Source organism: Muscardinus avellanarius, assembly GCF_963383645.1.
Source record: "Muscardinus avellanarius genome assembly, chromosome: 15".
NCBI classification, from domain to species: domain Eukaryota; kingdom Metazoa; phylum Chordata; class Mammalia; order Rodentia; family Gliridae; genus Muscardinus; species Muscardinus avellanarius.
In genome coordinates, this window is record NC_137801.1 from 90,302,223 (window position 1) to 90,322,487 (window position 20,265).

A 20,265-nucleotide genomic window follows, 5' to 3' on the forward strand; every position below is an offset into this window, starting at 1 on the left:
AGTAGCAATTTTGAAGGGAGGAGATGGAGTCCTTTAAGCCTATCCTGGAGCCCCTGAACATTGAAAAACGCAGACGCACAAAGTAAAAAAGGGATTTTTTACTTTCTTAGCAGGGTAAACGAGAAGCTGGTTGAGCTTTGGGAAGGCATTGGTACGCGTGTCTTGAGGAGTTGCTTGCTGGGGCCTGTGCCCGCAGCCGAGCCAGCGGGGGCTGGGTCATTGGCGATGCTGGCTACGGAAGGCCGCCCTCGCCTCTGCCTTTCTCTACCTGCGCACTCACGTGCTGGGCTTCCCCGTGCATTTGTTCAGATGTCTTTTTTTCCCCAACCCTCTTGTCTCGTCACCTCCTAGCGAGTGAACCTCGGTTCCATAAACATGTCCACTAGCTCAGTGTGCTTTTAGCTTCAAACACAGCTTTGTAATTGGCAAGCAGCTTGCTGGCTGCTGGAGAAAACTGTCTTTTCGGGGGTGATTCCAGGATGAGAACAGGGTGGCTCATGCATTTTTACTGCTCCTGACAACATTAATACCAATTAGTAGTGCCAAAGAAGAGAAGGAACACCCACTTACAGCGTGCTTCTGTGTGACGGCAAAGCCCGTGTGTTTCAGCAGCCACCGAGTCAACGAGGACCCCCTCCCAAACCGCTCGGTCTCGCTATTTCTGGGCCGTGGTGGGCCTATCTAGCAAGTTGTGCCTTTTCTTACAATTGAAGGTCAGTTATCCTGAGGTCTCTGGACTGGTTCTCCTGGTCTGTTCATTTTCTTTTAGTGTAGACCAGTCATCGTTTGCCTTTTCACCGCCCGCCACACACATACGGAGACCGACTAACTACGGTGAGGTCGCCGCTCCTCTCTCTTGGTTTGAGACTCACCACGTCACACTGGATTTCCTTTTCCTGAGTGTCAGTGTTTGAGGTCACCCTGAATCCTTCTACTCATTCAGGCAGTGATTGAACAATGGCTCTCTTTTTCCTGCTTGACTTTTTAAAATCAATTTCCCTGTCTCCTTCCCTCCCTTCCTTTCTTGATACTGGGGATTGAACCCACAGCATGCTACCTCCAAACCAGCCCTTAGAAACAGGGCCTCATTGAGTTGCCGAGGCTGGCCTCAGACCTGTGGCCCTCCTGTCTCAGCCTCCCAGTACAGAGGGTACAGGCATCCATCGCGGGCCCAGCAGTCACTGTCTTCTAAAGGCTCACAGTGCTCTCAGGTTCCCTCCCTTTTGTGCTCCCTCTCTCCTCCCTCCCTCCCACACAGAGCTGTAGAGAGAAGCCTTTCTTACTTGGATTACTGTGTCCGGAGGTTACAATCTGAGAGTCCTGAAAGAACAAGAGATATCAATTAGTTTTCTTATTTTGACTTGCTAAACCCAGGTTGGATATGTGATACCCGGCTGGTCATTCAGAACTGATTCTCCGCTCATAACTCTGCCAGCCACTGTAACGAGAAACGTTTACATAAATGTGCTCATTCACACATACACAGAGTTCACAAGTGCTTCTATTTTGTATTACTGACTCTTACTGAGGCGAGGTTCATATCAGCTAAGATCAGCCATGCACATCCACCACACTGGACAGACAGCACAGCGTATCCAGTGGCAAACACTTTCTACTCTCCTAAAATAAAAGCGCTTACTCATTAACCAGTGTCTTCGCTCATGCTCACCTCCGCCCTGCAGCCACCAGGTCTAGCTCCATCTCCAGATTTCTCTCTTCTGGACATTTTGTATAAACAGAACCGTATCATTTCTGGCCTTTGCATCTGTTTTCCTTCCCTTGACATAGTGTTTCGGAGCTCCCTTGGTGAGCATGTGCCAGTAATTCATAGAGCTGAACAGTAAGTATGACACTGTATGTCGCTGACCCATCCGGCTGCCGGTGGACACTCAGGTTTCTTCTACATGTCACATCGGTGACCATCACTGCTATGAACAGACACTGCCAGCGTTCCAGTCCCTGCTTCCAATGCTTTTGGGCATGGACCTGCGTCCGAGTGGAACGCTGGGGTCATCTAGAGACTCAGAGTTGAGCTTTGTGGAGCAATGCCAAACAGTTTTCCACAATAGCAGCAAAGTTCTGCATTCCCACCCAAATAGGAAGTGTTAAGGGTTCTAATTTTTCCACATCCTCACCAAAACTTGCTATTTTGTGTTAAAAACAATTCTAGCTATCCTTGTGGGTATAAAGTGGTATCTCACTATGGTTTTGACTTATGTTGACCTAAAACTAACAGTGTTGAGCATCTTTTCCTGTGTTTCTCGACTGTTAATAAGCCTTCTTTTGAAATGTCTTTTGCCATTTTTAATGTATTTTTGTTGTTGAGTTGAAAGTGCTTTAACATAGTCTGGGTGCCAGAACAGTACCAGATCCCTGATTTGCCTGTTGTCTTTTGCCTTTACTGATCATGTTCTTGGCTACCAAAAGTTAAATTTTGATGATTTGGTATATCTTTTGTTGTTCGTGCATTTGGGGTCCTATTTAAGAATCCCTTGCCTAATCTCAGTAATAAAGACGTAACTTTCTGCTTTCTTCTGTGACGTCTATGGTTTTAGGGCCTGTATTCAGCCATCAATGTTACTGACTCTGACTCTGAGTCACAGTGGTGTATGAAAAGGGAATCTGCGATGGCATAAATATAAGTTTAGTCACTACTCAGATGGATAGAGGTTGAATCTTATTTATTTACTGGTACTGAGGGTGGAACCCAGGGGCTTTTCTACTTCTGGGCTATACTCCCAGACCTATTTTATACTTTATTTGGAAACAGGGTCTCACTAAGTTGCTGAGAGCCTCACTCAGTAGCTGAGGCTGGCCTCGAACCTGTGCGATCCTCCTGTCTCAGCCTCCCAAGTGCGGGGATGACAAGTGTGCGCCACCACGCCCGGCTTGAACCTTATTTTATTTGCGTTAAAATAAAATGTAAGCTGGAACCAGTGGTGCACACCTGTATTCTCAGTACTTGGGAGGCTGAAACAGGAGAATTTCAGGTTCAAGGCCAGCCTCAGTTTTAAGTCCCTGTTTCAAAGCAAAACAAACATAAAAAACAAAACAAAAAAGGGCTTATGGGAAGAGCTCAGAGGTAGGATGCTCCTGGGTCCAATCACCAGTAACCAAACAGAAAGCAAAGCAAAGCAAAAGAAAACCCCAAAAACAAATCACTCCAAAAAAAAAAAAAAAAAAGGAAAAACCTCCAAAAAACCCTCCCCCAAAAAGAAGTGGGAAATTGTATCTTGAGAATTCACATCTTTAAAATCCCCATTAAGCATAAAATATAAAAGTTATAAAAATGAACTGAATAGCAGCACATAAAACCCCACAAAACTCCTTCATGATTCTGGCATGTGGAACCAAAACCCAGCAAAGTGGAATTAACCCCAGGAGAAGGCCCAGCATATTCTTACCAGAGTCTTGCTCTAGGAAGACATTTTTGCAGGGTGGGAGATGTCATTTCACAGCTCCGTGGTTTGATCAGATCTGAGTACTAATGTCTGTTTCAAAAGGAATTCCACTAGAAGAGCATTCAGTGAGCCAGTCTGGCGGGAAGGACTGGGGGAGTCCTGGGAAGGAAAGGGCTGCCCACGCTCGTGAGCCGACCGAGTTGTGCACAGATGCTTTGAAATTGGCGATCCGCTTCTCCTCACTTGAAGAAGAGGGATAAATTCCACCCTCAGGCTGACTTGCTTGGAAACAGCCCGGGGAAGAGGAACTGTGTTCCTGAAGCCAAGGCCCGTGTGCGGCCCACAGACGTGCCCTCGGCCTGCTCTGGAGGAAGGCGTGCGCCCCGAATGCTCCGGGTGCACTGACATGTGTCTCTTCCTTCTTAACTAATTTTGCAGCTTGTATCTGAACGTAAATAACTTTCAACCTCGGTAGAGGAAAAAAAAGAAAAGAAAAGACTTTGAGTTCCAGGTAGCTGGCTGCCCTGTGCTTCCTGGCCTTCGGGGAGGGCTTGCTCCCCATCGATGGACAGGAACGGCAATGAGAGACTCTCCTGACTAAGGCCAGTTTGATGGTTTTATTTTGGTCCTGGGGATTGAACCCGTGGACATTCTACCTCTGAGGTAGTTTCTGAGGCTGGTCTTGAACCTGTGATCCTCCTGTCTCAGCCTCCCAAGTACTAGGTATGCACAGGTGTATGTTGTCATACCCAGCAAGCTCATTCTAAAAAGAAAAAAAGTAGAAGATTTTTTGATTGTTTGTTTACACTCATGGGAAATAGAGAACTTTATTTCTTGGTGCAGCCTAAAAGTCAATGACTACTGACATAGACCCGAGCAGAAAACCAAAGCTGAGCTTACTGATAAACAAGTCACTATGATTATATCTGATAAGATCCTGTAGTTTTTTATTTTACTTTTTTAACTTCTTAGTGGCACTGAGGATTGAACCCAGGGGCATTCTACCTTTGAGCTACAACCCCAGCCCTAAGTATATATTAAGTTTTGAAACAGAGTCCTACTAAAACTGCAGAGGGCCTCGCGAAGTTGCTGAGGCTGTCCAGGAACTTTTGACCATTCTGCCTCAACCCCCCAAGCACTGGAATTACAGGTGTAAACCAGCTCGCCTGGTTTGACCTAGCGTGTTAGAGCAAATTTTATCTAAAATCGTGTGGTAAGCCGGGCGTGGTGGCGCACTCTTGCAATCCCCGCACTTGGGAGGCTGAGACAGGAGGATCGCACGGGTTCGAAGCCAGCCTCAGCTACTTAGTGAGGCTCTCAGCAAACTAGTGAGACCCTGTTTCCATATAAAATAAAATAGGTCTGGGAGTATAGCCTGGAGATAGAAAGCCTCTGGGTTCTACCCCCAGTACCACCAAAATAAATAAATAAATAAATCAGTACAAAAGAACCAGACGTCCCTAACCCCCCACTCCCGAAGCTGGAGACTGACTCCTGAGACTAACACTTCCACAGTAAGCAAGTGTCCCCCACTGAGCTCCATCCCGGCTGGGTCCTAGACTCTGCCACACTGGGGCACACTTGGAGATGTCAGGCTGTGGTCACCTGGAGCCATGCGCACGTTTAGGGCGCTGTCTTTCCCCTGCTGGGGCGCCTGCGTCCTGCCCGGCCCAGCAAGCGGCCCAGTGCCCTGCCCTGGGACGTGCAGGCCCTCCCTTCTTCAGGGAGGCAGAGGCAGGCTGGGGCAAGACCCGGGCACGCGGGGGCTCCTGTCTGTGGGGGCTCTTGCCTGCGGAGGCCCCGGCACCAAGTCCTTTCCCTCTTCCCATCTTCTGCCACCTGCCATCGCCTCCGCACACCCAAAGCGTTTGCCCGCAGCCCTTCTCCCCGCAGATGTCTTCTGTGAGTAGTCTGCAGGTGGGAGCCCTCGCCGTACGGTCCATCTCCCTCCTCTGGGAGCACCGTGAGCCCAGGGACGGGGACCGCGGTGTGTGTGCCAGGGTTCTGCCAGCGGTGTGCGGTGGCCACGGCTAGTCCTTGGGTGCACACAGCACTTGCTGTTTTCTGCCTGGAAAGGCTCACTGTCCCCGGCCCTGCCCGGGCAGCCCTCCTGCCGCCGGCTCCTGGCAATCTCCCCGGACCTGGGAAGACACGGTCGCTCTCTGTCCTTGCTGCACGGGGTCACACTCTCCTACAGCGTTACCTTTTCTTTCTTTCTTTCTTTCTTTCTTTCTTTCTTTCTTTCTTTCTTTCTTTCTTTCTTTTTTTTTTTTTTTACAAAAGAAAAGCTTCATTGCAGATAAATGATCCAACACACAGAGACAGCAAAAACGTGGGTGTGCAAACTGAGAGAACTCACCTTAAGGAGAATGCGGCTGATGGCTGTCATGACCACGGAAGTGTGGTCACACCTGCTTGTGGGGGGACTGTGGAAGCAGCTGTCTGAGTTTGTGTCAGGACATTTCCAAGACTAACGTGTGGTGTGTCAGGCGTGTCTGGTGTGTCAGGGTCAGTGCTCAGTGTATGCCATTCTGGCCATCAAGTGTACAAGGTAGAAGCTACCCCTGATGACTTAGAAGAATATCTACAGTGGTGTGTGTGTGTGTGTGTGTGTGTGTGTGTGTGTGTGTGTGTGTGTGTGTGATTGATTGATACCGGGAAAGGGATTGATCCCAGGAGCGTTCTGCCTCCAAGCTATACCCCCAGTTTTAGTTTTTAAACAGGGCCTTGTCTTGCTAAGTTGCTGAGAGCTTCACTACATTGCTGAGGCTGTCCTCCAAACTGCAATCCTCTTGTCTTGGCCTCCCGAGTACTAGAATTAAAGATGTATGCCGCCAAGCCTGGCGACGGTGGGTATTCTCCCCTTCTTTAAACCCTGAAGTCCCAACACCTGAATTATTGGCACATAGGAAACCCTAAAGCTTTAGTTGAGAAGTTCAAACCAATCATTTTGACAGAAATAACCAAGCACACACGAGAGCCCTTCAATGAAGCACCATAATAAACACTATATTCCGTGAAACGTGGCGCGCCATTCAGATTGTCTGCGGCTGCATTGTTCTGCTTACGACCTTGAAAGGGGCTGAGGCCACCCCGCTGTAGGAGCCACTGGCTGAGAATAACCCGTGTTAGGGACCTCAAAATCAGTCACTTCCTGTTCCCTCTTACTCTATAAAACCCAATGAGTTGCCACTTCCATCTATAGTGAACGGAAATGCTATTCTGGAGCTGAGTGCAGACGCTCTGCGGTGGTTCCTGAAGTCCAGCAGCCCGAGCGGAAGGTCCACTGCCTCCCCACCTCCGCAGCACAGTGCTTCATGCACACCAGGGTCCACTCACATTCTAGCGTGTAAGGAGAAAGGTGCAGGATTCTGGCCTCTGGTGATGCTGGAGTGTGGGTAAGGCTGTAAAAGCCCACCGGGAAGAGGAGCTGCAGACAGGTGTAGTCCCAAAGATTCAGCGTCCGCGGCGCCGTGAAACGCCTGGGTTTGCACAGCCCTTCTTGAGAATGCAAACCATCCTATGCCACGTTTGAGTTCTTTATTTGCACTTCAAAACTTTGGGGACTCCTGCGGCATGAAAGGGCAAAGGGCAAAGCAGACTCATTTCCTTTTCTCTGGGTTGAAATACCTGATAATGGCAGCGATTTGACGGAGAGGCGCTTTCTTTGCTTTACCAAATTCAATTACTTTTGAGATTTGAAGAACGGGGCAGAAATGCCTGGTAGTGTTTGCTCAGGAAATTGTGACTCGAAATAAGTCCTCAAAGAATAGAAAAAAAATAACCAAGTTCATTATCTATTGACTTTACTACATATTATGCCCGTCAGGATTGGGGCAGAATGAGGAAGTTCTCGCCAGTATCTGCCTAATTAATCTAGTGGCCCTGCTGACTCGAGATGGAGAGTGAGATGGACTTTCCCACCCCATCTCACACTTGATGAGGTCTCCATTCCTTGTTTGTCAGCCATTTTGGAGTCTGCCCCCCAGATTCCACACACGATTCTAGCTCACCATTTAGCCGTGATGATAATCTCAAGCATTAATCGTCTAATTAATCAACCGGACTATCTAGCTGTTACAATGCTAATTTGTTGAGATAAAGGTTAAAAGAGGTACATTCTGGGGCTGGGCGTGGAGCTCACTGCTAAGTGCTCGCCTACTGTGTGCAGGTGAGGTCCTGGGTTCAATCCCCAGCAACACACACGCCACACACGCATACACACACGCATACACACACGCATACACACACGCATACACACACGCATACACACACACACACACACACACACACACACACACACACACACACACACACACACTACGTTCCTCACATGGAAAAGGGGCTTTGCAGATGCAATTCACGGAGCAACTCTGAAGTGGGAGGCTGTTCATGGAACGATTGCCCAATATGGCCACGAGATTCTTCCAAGGGAAAGAAGGGAGAGGGAGTCACAGGGAAAACAGGTCGGTGTGACCTGAGCCTCCATGAAGGAAGCTTCCAGAGGTGGGACAGGCAAGAAGAGGAATTCTCCCCTGGAGCCCGGGAAGGAACGCAGCTCCGCTCACACCTGGCGTGGGAGGCAGGACCCTGGTTCTGGCCTTGTGTCCCCAGAGTGAGGTAACACGCAGGGGCTGCCGTACGCCTCTGAGTGTGTGCTAGCTGTTACCGCAGACACAGGAAACGCTGCACTCATGTTTCATCTGGACAGGACAACCGGTAAGCGCTTACTGCAAGCTTTTTCTTTTAAGAAAGGCATTACTAAGAATCGTTCAACAGTCTTATATTTTGTAAAATTACTTATTCTTTCTTCTTGGGCAAGGAAAAAGATCTACAGATAAAATAGCTGCGTGTGAATCTGACATCCCAAACGTGTCTTATTTAGAAACCTCAGGAAGACATACTTTTCACTCATGTTTGAAATCATATGCCTGTACTGTAGATAATAATGTACCTTTTTGAGTGAAAAATAAAGGACTTGTATGCTAAAAATTTTTTTGCTATACCCCTTTTTCTGTATGTCAGATCTGCACAACCTATTCACCTTACATAACTGAAACTAGTTTTTTTTTTTTTTTATTATTTGGTACTGGGGACTGAACCCAGGAGCATTCTACCTCTGAGATACTCCCCTAGCTCTTTTTATTTTTTATTGTGAAACAGGGTCTTCCGACATCGCTGGGAGTTTCACTATGTTGTTGAGGCTGACCTCAGACCTGCGATCCTCCTGTCTCAGCCTCCCAAGTGCTGGGATCACAGGTGTGGGCCACCACTCCAGACTGTATAATGAAATAGTGTATTTTTTGAGCAACATTTTCCAATACACCCTCCCCTCAGTCCTTGGCAAACAAGGTTCTACCCTCTGCTTCTCTGGTTTTGACTGTTTAGGATTCTTCATATAGGCGAGACCGTGCCGTACTTATTCTGTGCCTGGCTGAGCTCCGTTAGCATAAGGTCGACAGTGTCTACCTATATACCTACGCCATGCACATAAATCACGTGTGTGAAGGAGAAGCAGTGAGATGCCATCGTGTGGCGAGAGTCAATGGCGCTGCGTTGTATACTTGAAATCTGCTAAGAAAAAATTTGCGAGGATACAAAGAAAAGGGAAAAAGGGTAAACGATGATGGGTACGCTGATTAGCTTGGTCATGGTGATTATTTCTCAAAACATACAGGTATTAAAACATCACATTGTTCTCGTTGAATATAGACAATATTTATTTGCCGCCTATACGTCAATAAAGCTATAAAGAGTAAGAATTTTGCACGAATGATTTAAAATCCCAATTTCATCTCAGGAATTGCTTACTGCTTATGCTTACGTATTTACATGTAGCAACACAAAAGAAATTGGGAGAAAAATCACAACAAAATATGCTTTGGTCTGTGCCCAATTATGTCCAAATGTGTGCCATGGGTATATGTATGTAATAAAATGCTACTTGGTTCTATTGTGGATCAGCCATTGTTTGGGTCAGATTATGGGCAAAGGCTGCAAGGATTCCTAATTTTATCCTAAGTGTGGCAATATACCACTGGAAACACATTCTGCAGACACTCTTCGCCCACTTGCCTACATCCAAAGGGCTAGAAGCCTGGGAGCTGTCGATGGACTGAGTTTAGACCCCACCAGGAGAGGCCACATCTTTGCATTAGAGCTGTCAGTAGAGCCTAAACTATTTACTGAAAATCCAACTCATTACTGAAAATGCACTGATTTTTATTCTCCCGTTCTTTCTTTGCGCAGGACCTTGCTATGGTACATGGCTGGTTTGTAACGCACAGGCTCAGGAGATCTTAGCCCCCAGAGGAATTGGCTACAGGTGTGTGCTACGGTGCCTGGCTCAGTCAACCACCGATTTAAATGGTTTTAAACAATTGAACATTCTAAATTTTATTGGGAAAGAATTAGATAAATATATTGAAAAACAGTGAGTCTTAAATTCATGTATTTTTGAGAAATTCAACTGTCGACATAGAGGGTATTAATAAGTAATGGGAGGGGAATGGGCTCCCATGTTAATAATGTTGCAATTTACTAACTAAAAAGACAAAAACTAGAACCCTCTGCCACACCATCCACAATCTTTTGAACCTTAACACTACAAAATAATCAGAATAAAATAGGACTTCTGGGAAGATGGCGACCGAGAAAAGCAGGGCTTAAGAGCCCCGCTAACAACCAATCTCTATTACCACAAAATCAGCGCCTTTCATAGCCAGAAAACACCATCACCAGAGAAACAAAAAAATCACCAGCCCCAGAGAGGAGGGGGGTCTCATAACAGAGCTCAGAGCCACAGAGGAGATACGCAGGCCTCGCGGTCGAGGACGTGGCAGCAGCGCCTTACTGCCGGCAGCAACGGCGGGCTCAACGGCTACGGCTCCAGACCAACGCACTCAACAGCCCACCAGGCTCCAGAGAGGAGTGGCGGACAGCGAGCCGAGGTGAGCCGCTGCGGATCAGCTGGGAGGAATTCGGCAGATTTCTCGGCGTAGGGAGCATCTAAAGCTCCCAGTGGCTGGGCTCAGCACATGCTGCAGGGACTCAGAGCGGAGCGCAAAACCAGAGAAGAAATACGCCAGCCTCATGGCCGAGGGCGTGGCAGCGGCGCCATATTGTCACCAGCGGCAGCAAGCAGCGAATTCACCGAGTCCACTACAGCTCCATCTGGGTACTCAACTACAGTGAGTCAAATTGCGGGCCCCAGAGGAGAAATCCCAGCACTGACTCCCAGGGACTTGACCCAGTGAGGGATTGGTGGTGGCAGAGATATCATGCCATAGGAGAACGTGCAACTTGGCACCCCCCCCATAGTCTAAAGCAGCCTCTATTGACTCCCTGGGTCTGAGACTTTGTGATACAACCCAGTAAAGGAGTAGTGGTGACTGAGATACCACAGACTCGAGATCCAGAGCACCTTAAGTGAAGTCATAGTGACCCATGGGAAAAACTCAGAGAAGGCACAAACTTCCGAAATCATGGGAAAGAGGAATAACACTAGAGCAATGAATGCCCACAACCCTGCAACATCAGAACCTGATAAAACAGAAAATCAGAGATTTCTAGAAGATCAAATCAGGAAAATAACTGTAGAAATAATAGAGGTGTTTCAAAAAGAATTCAGAGAGAGCCAAAAAGAGATAAAGGATGCAATTAATGAAGTAAAGGCCTCAATTCAAAGTACAAACAACCGATTAGACCACATGGAGAACAGAATCTCACTCTTAGTCAAGATGATCACTCCAAAAATGAACGCATAGTTTCTAAATTAGAAAAAAAAAAAATCCGACAGCAGGAATCTGACATTGAAGAAATATGGGCCCATTTTAAGAGAGCTAACCTAAGAATAATTGGAATAGAGGAGGGAAAAGAAGGTGAAACCAAAGGGATCAACAAAATCTTCAAGGAAGTAATAGCAGAAAATTTTCCAAACATAGAGCAAGAGGTCAATACACAGGTCCAGGAAACTTATAGAACTCCCTATTGGACAGGATCGGAGAAGAGGATCCCCACGTCACATAATTGTCAAAATGACCAATGTGGAAGCCAAGCAGAGAATCTTAAAGGCAACAAAAACAAAGGGCCAAGTGACATTCAGAGGCAAACCAATTAGAATCACTCCAGACTTCCCAAACCAAGTCATGAGAGCCAGAAGGGCTTGGAGTAACATATTCCAAACTCTGAAAGAAAACAACTTCCAGCCAAAAATTTCCTACCCAGCCATACTTTCTATCAAATTAGATGGAAAAATAAGAAGCTTCCATGACAAACAGAAACTGAAGGAATTTATGTCTTCAAAACCAGCACTAGAGAAAATACTCAAAGAGATTAACTACAAAGAAGAAATAGGTAACACACACCAGAAACAGAGAAACAAGATTTTCCATCCAACAGACAATTAAGATTGGTTATCTGTGGAGATTCATTATTTATGTTAGCCTTTTACCTATCTCTAAATGGTATTGTTTGCCTTTATTGTTGTTAATTTTTAGGATTTCTAGTTGGAATATTAATATACCTTCAGATATAGCATTTGGAAATATTTTATCCCATTCTATCAGTAACTTTTAACTCTGTCTACATTGTCTTTGGATATACAATATTTTTTTATTTTTTAGGGAGTTTGTATACTCTTCTGTTGCCTGTGCCATTGAAATCATATCCAAGAAATCACTGCCAATTTCAATGTTGTGAGGTTTTATGACCCAGATTTTCTTCTAAAAGTTTATAGTATTAAGATTTACATTTAGGTCTTTTATCTATTTTGAGTTAATATTTGTATATGGGATTAGGTAAGGGTCCAATTTTATTCTTTTTCATGTAATTATTATTTTTCAACAGTATTTAGTTAAAAGATTATTATTTCCTCCACCAAATGTTCGTGTAAACCTTCTCAAAAATAATTTGACAATATATGGAAGAATGTATCTCTAGGCTTTTATTTAACTCCAATGGTTTATATATCTGCCTTTAGAACAGTACTACACTGTTTCAATTATTGTAGCTTTATATGGTCTGAAATTAGAAAATATATATCTTCTAGCTTTGTTCTTTTTCGAGATCGTTTTGGGTATCTAGAGTCCATATTCCATATTAGGATAGATTTTTTTCTGAAAAATAAATATATAAATATATGATAGTTTCACCTAAAAAAAAGAAAAGAAAAATATTCTCTGGTAAGAAAGAAAGCAAAAAGAAATATTGAAATGTTATCTTTAAGTTATCAAAAGCTTGGTATCAGACAAATAAAACTGTTATGTGAGATTATCATTGTTAATTTTGGATAAATTGCTATAATACTAGATGTCAACCACTAAGCCGAGCATGGGAAGGAGGGATGGGGAGGTAATGGGGTGGGGACTGGGTGGGCTCTGACTGGGCGATGTGTGCATGTATGTCTACAAAAGTTTTTGTATCCCACTATGATGTATGAATACAGTGCACCAATAAAAAATTTAAAAAAAGAATAAAATAGAGTACATTGTTAGAATGCTGGAAAGGGAGGGTCATTTTTCTCTGACATGAAAATTAAATACGTTTCTAGGAACATAAATAAGTCACAAGAAATGGTTATGTTACGTATAATAGACACACGAATGAGACACACAGGACCCAACAAGTCACTTGGTGAAGTGCGGTGGATACGAAGAGGCTATTTGCAAAAGAAAAACCGGCCCTGGTTAACTTGGACGTAACCGGTGAAACGCAAAGTGAAACAACGGGATGAAGCTTTCCGTCCATCATGCAGACACGAGGATAAAGACCCAGATAACATTGGTCACTGGCGAAGACTCGTCCAAAGGCCCCTCGAGACGCAGCGGGCGGGACCGCACTCCTGAGGGCTCCGGCGCTGCGGGTCCCCTGCCAGGCTGCACCGGGGCGCGGGAGCCCACAGAGAGCCGCGTTTTCAACACGTTCACAAGCACTGACCACAGAGGATCCCGACGTCCACGAAGAGGAGCTGATTAAACAAATTCTGGCCACTCCATACACTCAATATTTTGCTGCTGTTTAGAAAGGTGAAGGAAACATCTCTGGGCTGACTTGGAAAGATTTCCAAGCATACTTTATTAAGGGAAATAAAGATCAACTCTTAGGACAGAACTTACCATTGTGATAAGAGGAATGAACAATTCTTTCTTTTTTTTTGGTGGTACTGGGGTCCCTGGAAGCCCTTCTACCTCCGGGATACACTCCCAGACCTATTTTATATATATTTTTTTAATTGAGAAACAGGGTCTCTTAAGCCAGCGAGGCTGACTCCGAACCAGCGCGATCCTCCTGTCTCCGCCTCCCAAGCGCGGGGATTACAAGTGTGCGCCACCACACCCGGCTGCAATTATTTATTTCAACCATTCATCCTAGAAGGTTATGATATTGATACTTAGTAGTATTTATTGTGGCTATCTGGATAAAATAACTATTGGAAAACATGCTTTTAGTGCTATATAATCTGGGAGTTTAAGAAACTCCATATGAACATATGTGTCTTACACACAAGGATGACAAGAGACACTTTATACACGAAGCTATTAGGAGACTGGGATGTACAGAATCTGGACTGGGTGTCGAGGACTTTCATATACAGCTTTCTTCACAACTGGATCTTCAGTAATATATATAATTGCATGTCAGTTACATGGTTAAAAAAATCAAAGAAAGCCTATTAGATTAGCAAAACTTAAATATATTTTATGGTTGATTTTTGGGGGGAGATTTTCCTTTGAAAATATGGAAATCATTTTATTAAGTTTTAGAAAATATTTTCAACTTTACAAAGATATCCAAGAAATATTAAATGCTATGTTTCTAACTCTAGGATCTTTATTTTAAGATACACCATGAATTTGTTAACAGATTTTGAGGAGGAAAACGTGACACGCCATCACTCTGAATGTATAATATGACTGCAAGACGCAGACTCACAAATGTTTTTAGATAATGACAATTATAATAAGCATCACACTTTGCAGAATATGGATGTAGCTCAGTAAGATTGGGAGCGTGCTTCTCTGTCTTTCATGAATACGTATGTACTTGCAGATTTTTAAAGGTTAGATTGAAGTGCCTCTGGCAGGGCACTGACTGGGAAGGACAGCAAGGCCCGGCCCACCAACCACGATGCCCATCAGATTACCCCACGGGGGTGAGAGCTCACCTTATTTGGAAATGGAAATTTGCCCGGTTCTGCTTTGCCAGGTGCTTGAATCGCAGAGAGTGGGGGGAGCCAGGTCATCTCCTAAAGGGAGACAGAGACAAAGAGCACGGTGAGCCCGAGCACAGGTCAGCGAACACGGTCAGGGGTGAGAAGGATATCGATGAAGAAGGGAGAAAGGGGCTCATGCCGTGAAGCCGGGGCCTGAATCTATGCCACGCTCCTAACTCTATTTTATTTTTTATTCTGAAAAAGATTCTGGCTAAGTTGTTGAGGGTTGTGCTAAGTTGCTAAGGGTGGCCTCAAACCTGCTGTCCTCCTGTGTCAGCCTCCCAAATACTGAGATTACAGGTGTGTGCCACTGTGCCCAGCTAAGGAGATTATTTTTTAAAAAAGAGACGTGAAATGCACCCTATGGCTTGCTCCCTAGTGTGACCAATTCAGATAGGTTCCATGGCTGCCCCAACCCCCTTGACACCTCAGAAAGAATGCCCCTGAGGAAAGGAGCCGCCGATGGGAAGCTCTGTGGAGGAAGCCTTCCAAGGCGGCATGGACCTGATTCCACCCTTCAGAGTTTCTGAAGGGATCACCGGCACTCAACTCGGGGGCCTTTCATAGAGGAGTTGCTTATACTGCGCAGAGATAAAGAAAGAGACCCGAGGAAGCTTCACGTCTCTGTGGTATTCCTAACGAGGTCATCCGTGGAGAAGTAAAAGCTACAGGTATGAGGTAGAGAGGAAGGTGTCAGTTTTTGCAGGCCAGCACGAAGGGCCTGGCTTGAGCCCCGCGTGCCGGAGCCTGTCCTGCGCTGTGGTGCGGGCCGTCCGCTGAGCCGAGCACGCGGGTGGAGGGGCAGTTTCAGCCACCCTAGTATTCTCCTCAGTAGCCGCCACCCATGCCCTACCGCAGGGCGAGACTGGCCTCTGCCGACCAGGAGTCGGTGCGCGAGCTCAGCACAGTATTCGACGGCCAATTCACGGAGCCAGCCTAGACGCCTGTCAACAGATAAATGGATCGCAAGACTCTGGTGTGTACCCACAATGGAATTTTACTCAGCCACAAAGAACAAAACCATACCATATGTAAGAAAATGGATGGAACTCAAGAATATACTGAGTATAGCTATCCCAAAGAACACGCGGACATATGTCCTCTCTTATATGTAGAAGCTGGAGGTATCTGAAAAAAAAGGCAATATCAGATAGATGATTAGACTCCAGGGGAGGACTGCAGGGGCTTAGGGAACGAGGAGGGAGCAGGAGTCATCAAGAAGGCGAGAGTGGAGATAATGCTATGAACGTATAGACGGTTCCAGTCTCAAGACTCACAGGGTGCGTCGGGGGCGGTGGAGAGGGCAGTAAGAATTGTGCGCGTGTATTTTTCTGACAATCTGTACTCCAGTATGCTAAAACATTACAGTGCATCCAATTAAAAAAAAAGAGAGAAGATACACGTGGGTTTCTTTCCTTCCCCACCCTCCACTAGCTAATGGCGCCGCCTCCCCTCTTTCCTCTGTAAGAGTTTCGACTTTCCTCTCGTCCAAATCACCAGTTGCGATGTGCATGTGGCTGTCAGCGGCCTTGAACCTTTCCTAGCGGACGTCAGTCATCGATGACCAGCTCCTGAGCTGCGTTTCTTTTCCTCCCCGTGGACGGCCTGGTGTGTCCCCAAGGCCACCCTACCCTCAGGCTGCCACTGGCCGCCTCCTTGGCAATAATCTTGGCTTACACACTTCAGACTGTGTTATCCTCAGGGGCCAATATGGATAAACACAAACTAATTACTCATGTTTAAACATTAGACTCGCACACACAAACCCCATTTGTCCACGTTAACTTTGAGCAAATTATTTTATGATTCCATCAGCAGAGCAGCGTGTGATCAATACAAACATAAAACAAAACGAAACAACAGAACAAAACCCGAAAGGTGAACTACTGTTTCTGTAAGCCCTACAGCTGTCCAGGAATAAATGAAATAGAAAGCTCTCACAAGATTACAAATAATAACACTTCCAAACGATACTTTCTACACTAACAACTTCTTATAACTGGTACTCTCAGGTTAGCATTTAATATATAATTTATCCAGAGGGAAACAGCAGCCATGCGTTAAGAGGCCACTGACCCGCGAACCTAGGAGACCACCCCTCATTCCCTGAATGAACATTTACTTAAGACTCGCCATGGGTAGGCACGATGATCGTGCCTTGTATACACCATGTGCTCAATTGAGCAGCTACTGAATTTGGAAGGTAAGATATCAGCTGTGGTTGCAACCACTATTAATATTTCCTCTAATCCCAGTTACACTTATAATCTTTTTCCTTCCTTCCTCCCTCCCTCCCTCCTTCCCCTCCCTCCCATCTATTTACCCACCCATCCATCCACCCATCCATCCATCCACCCATCCATCACCATAAACAACTGCCACAGAAGACAGATGCCGCTTCTTCTTCTTCATCTGCTGCCCCCATGCAAATACCCCTTCTCCCCGAGGCTCTGACCCTGTGGTTTGCCCCTCAGCTCCTTTCTTCATTCAGCATGAGCTGTCTCTTTGTCTCTGCCCACCCTCTCAAACCAGTCCAGTGGTTCCTCTTCGAGCCCCTCCCCTCCTGACCTTCATAAGACCCTCCTGCTGCATCTCACAGGCAGCTTGTGGCCATTCCACATCACCTTCTGGACCTGTCATCTCTGTTCTACCACACAGTTTTGGCTTCATAACCCTGATTTTGGGCTTTAGTCTTGAAGAGTAAAGGTCTGTCTTCCACGTCTGCTCTGAGCCGGCTCATTCCATAAGGTGTTGAAGTTCCATTCCTCTCACCTAAAAATCAAAATTGGAACCCACTGCCTGCCACTAACTACTTGACAGACACCTTAGCTGGCCCACCCAGGACCTTCCCATGCAGTGGGAATCTCTCACGGCCCCACTACAGCTTCCCTGAAACCCATTTGGGATGGAGCCCTCATTCTGGCTTCTCTGCTCCTGTATTTGGGCCTCCATTAAAAGGGCACTGCATCCCACGGGGGTCATGGAGACGCCCACTTCCCTACACTCTGGCCTCCACGTGGCTGGGCCGCCCTTGCAGTTGTTTCTAGTCTGTTTCCTCTTCCAAATTCTACAAACGTTATTCCACAGTTGGTGACGCCCCATAAGCCCCACTTAGGTTCTCAGCCTCTCAGGGTTGTCGCTGAGACACAAAGGCTTTGTTTCGACGTTCCCCAGGCGCTGTGTTGGTGCTGAGGGCCTCATGACAACCCCCTTCCTTGTGTCTAGCCTGGCAGTCCGGTCTTAGCTGTCCCCCTGCCCCCTCTCACCTCCAGTCCTGCTTCTCCACTGGCTTCTTCCCCTAAGAGTGACCAACAACATGCTATGGTGAGAAAACTGTTCCGGGGCCTGTTGGGCTCCCAAAACTGTTTTGTGAGATGTATAGAGGAGGGTTCTTGTTCTGAGCTAGGTATAGAAGCTAGGCCTGAACTCTGTAAGTTTAACAATTTTATTATTACAAAGATGGAAAGATAGAAGAGAATACAGCACTCCGCCATAAGGGTGACACGGTGGGGTGAGTTGAAGTCACCCAAGCCTTCGGATACAGAGTAGCTTTATACCCAGTCTTCTGACCAGACTAGATCCGCCCCCTCTGGGGCAAGTCTTTTGATGTGGGGTTCCTTCCTTTAGGTCTGTCCAACTCTGGTACAGACCCCAAGCCTTTTGTTATACCCCAAAATGTGTTAATTGATTATGGGATCTCTTGAAGGCTTATGGCATCCAAAATGTGTTAATTGATTATGGGATCTCTTGAAGGCTTATGGCATCCTCTCACATCCTGGGGAAATCTTATCTTTACAATGAAAAAGGCCCTGGGACTATCTCTGCTATCTTGCTAATCACCCTTGGTGCCTGGAATTCAGCAGCCCTTTTCCTGAAGCACTCGGCTTTCTAATACCAAAGTTCTTTTTAAACACATTTTGAAGCCCTTTCCCAATACTGGTACAGCTACCATGCTGACATGGTTGTATCTTCTTATTTTTTATTTTTATTTTTAGTGCTAGGTATTGAACCCAGAGACATTCCACCTCTGAGCTACACCCCCATCCCTGTTTTATTTTTTATTTTGAAACAAGTTCTTACTAAGTTGCTGAGGCTGACCTTGAACCCAAGATCCTCCTTAATGGGGAACGTGCCAGTATTAGAAAATTACTTTGGTATTAATTTCAATATGTAAAAAATAGTCAGGGCCTGAGTGCTGGGCAGGCTTTCAGACAGGGAGGGAGGCAGCTGTTAGTATGTAGAACTACAATAGCAAAAGTGATTACCAAGTCCACAAAAGAGTTGTAGTCCAGGGCCTTCATTTTTAAAGACAACTTTACATAATAAATAACTTCTAGCAGATAGGCTAAAACTCCCCAAGGATGCGGGAGGATGTTACAGGCCTTTGTCAAAGGAGCAGATACCCTGGGACCCTTGACTTTGTAAACCAAGTAACATGTCTTGGTCTTAACAAAGACTTGCACTGGAGAGGAGGGGCGGCCCACACCTGCAGACAGAAAGATTGTTTATTGGTCAAGCAGGATGGGAGATAGTAGATCCTCATAATCATACCAAAAGGCTTCCACCAGAGGAGATCATAGGCGGGGCCACACCTGCCTTAGGTCAGGTCCAGAGCAAATGAAATGACTGTGGTTTAAATGGGATAAGAGGGATAAGAGATAAGGAATCTTTATAAGAACTGATTTAAGTTCAAAAACCCCAGTGTCTTATTTTCAAGGCACTGCAGTAAGTCGTCCCTCTGGTGCAGCGTTGATAGCTCTGTCCCTTCTTTCTACCTTTGCAATAATAAAAATTGCTTAAGCTTTCAGCTGTATAGTTCTGGCTATTTTTTCCAAATTAGCTAAGAACAAGAACATGCGCTCGACATCTCACACCGGTACACTCCTGTTTCAGTCTCCCAAGTGCTGGGGTTACGGCGTGCGCCCCCACGCCTGTCCTGTCCTGTCTTCTTGGTCACCTCCACTCTCTGGGCTTTCTTTCTCATTCTTTTGGCTATTCTCTGAGTCTTGGGTTCGGCCTTTTTGTGCTGCTTTCCCATGTCTCGGGTGCTCTTGTGTTTCACCATGGCTTTAAAAGTCATCTCTGCACACACATGATGCCCAAGTGTGCACCATCTCTGTGGTCCACTCTAGGTGTCTATGGAGCCCATGTGTCCTCTGTTCACACATGATGCCCAAGTGTGCACCCTCTCCCAGCCGTCCGCTCTAGGTGTCTATGGAGCCCATGTGTCCTCTGTTCACACATGATGCCCAAGTGTGCACCCTCTCCCAGCCGTCCGCTCTAGGTGTCTACGGAGCCCATGTGTCCTCTGTTCACACATGATGCCCAAGTGTGCACCCTCTCCCAGCCGTCCGCTCTAGGTCTACGGAGCCCATGTGTCCTCTGTTCACACATGATGCCCAAGTGTGCACCCTCTCTGTGGTCCGCTCTAGGTGTCTATGGAGCCCATGTGTCCTCTGTTCACACATGATGCCCAAGTGTGCACCCTCTCCCAGCCGTCCGCTCTAGGTCTACGGAGCCCATGTGTCCTCTGTTCACACATGATGCCCAAGTGTGCACCCTCTCTGTGGTCCGCTCTAGGTGTCTATGGAGCCCATGTGTCCTCTGTTCACACATGATGCCCAAGTGTGCACCCTCTCCCAGCCGTCCGCT

At 46.3% G+C, this 20,265-nt stretch overlaps 1 protein-coding gene across 1 annotated transcript in view; it reads right to left on the bottom strand.

Annotated features, from left to right (window-relative positions):
* Positions 1-20,265, bottom strand: part of AFF3 (ALF transcription elongation factor 3) — a gene marked incomplete at both ends in the record, with an annotated part of 411,313 nt that overhangs the window by 110,889 nt on the left and 280,159 nt on the right. The window contains 2 exons of the mRNA XM_080711464.1: positions 1,284-1,320; positions 14,566-14,646. Of these exons, the coding sequence (XP_080567590.1) occupies positions 1,284-1,320; positions 14,566-14,646 (118 nt within the window). The remainder of the gene's footprint in view (positions 1-1,283; positions 1,321-14,565; positions 14,647-20,265) is intronic.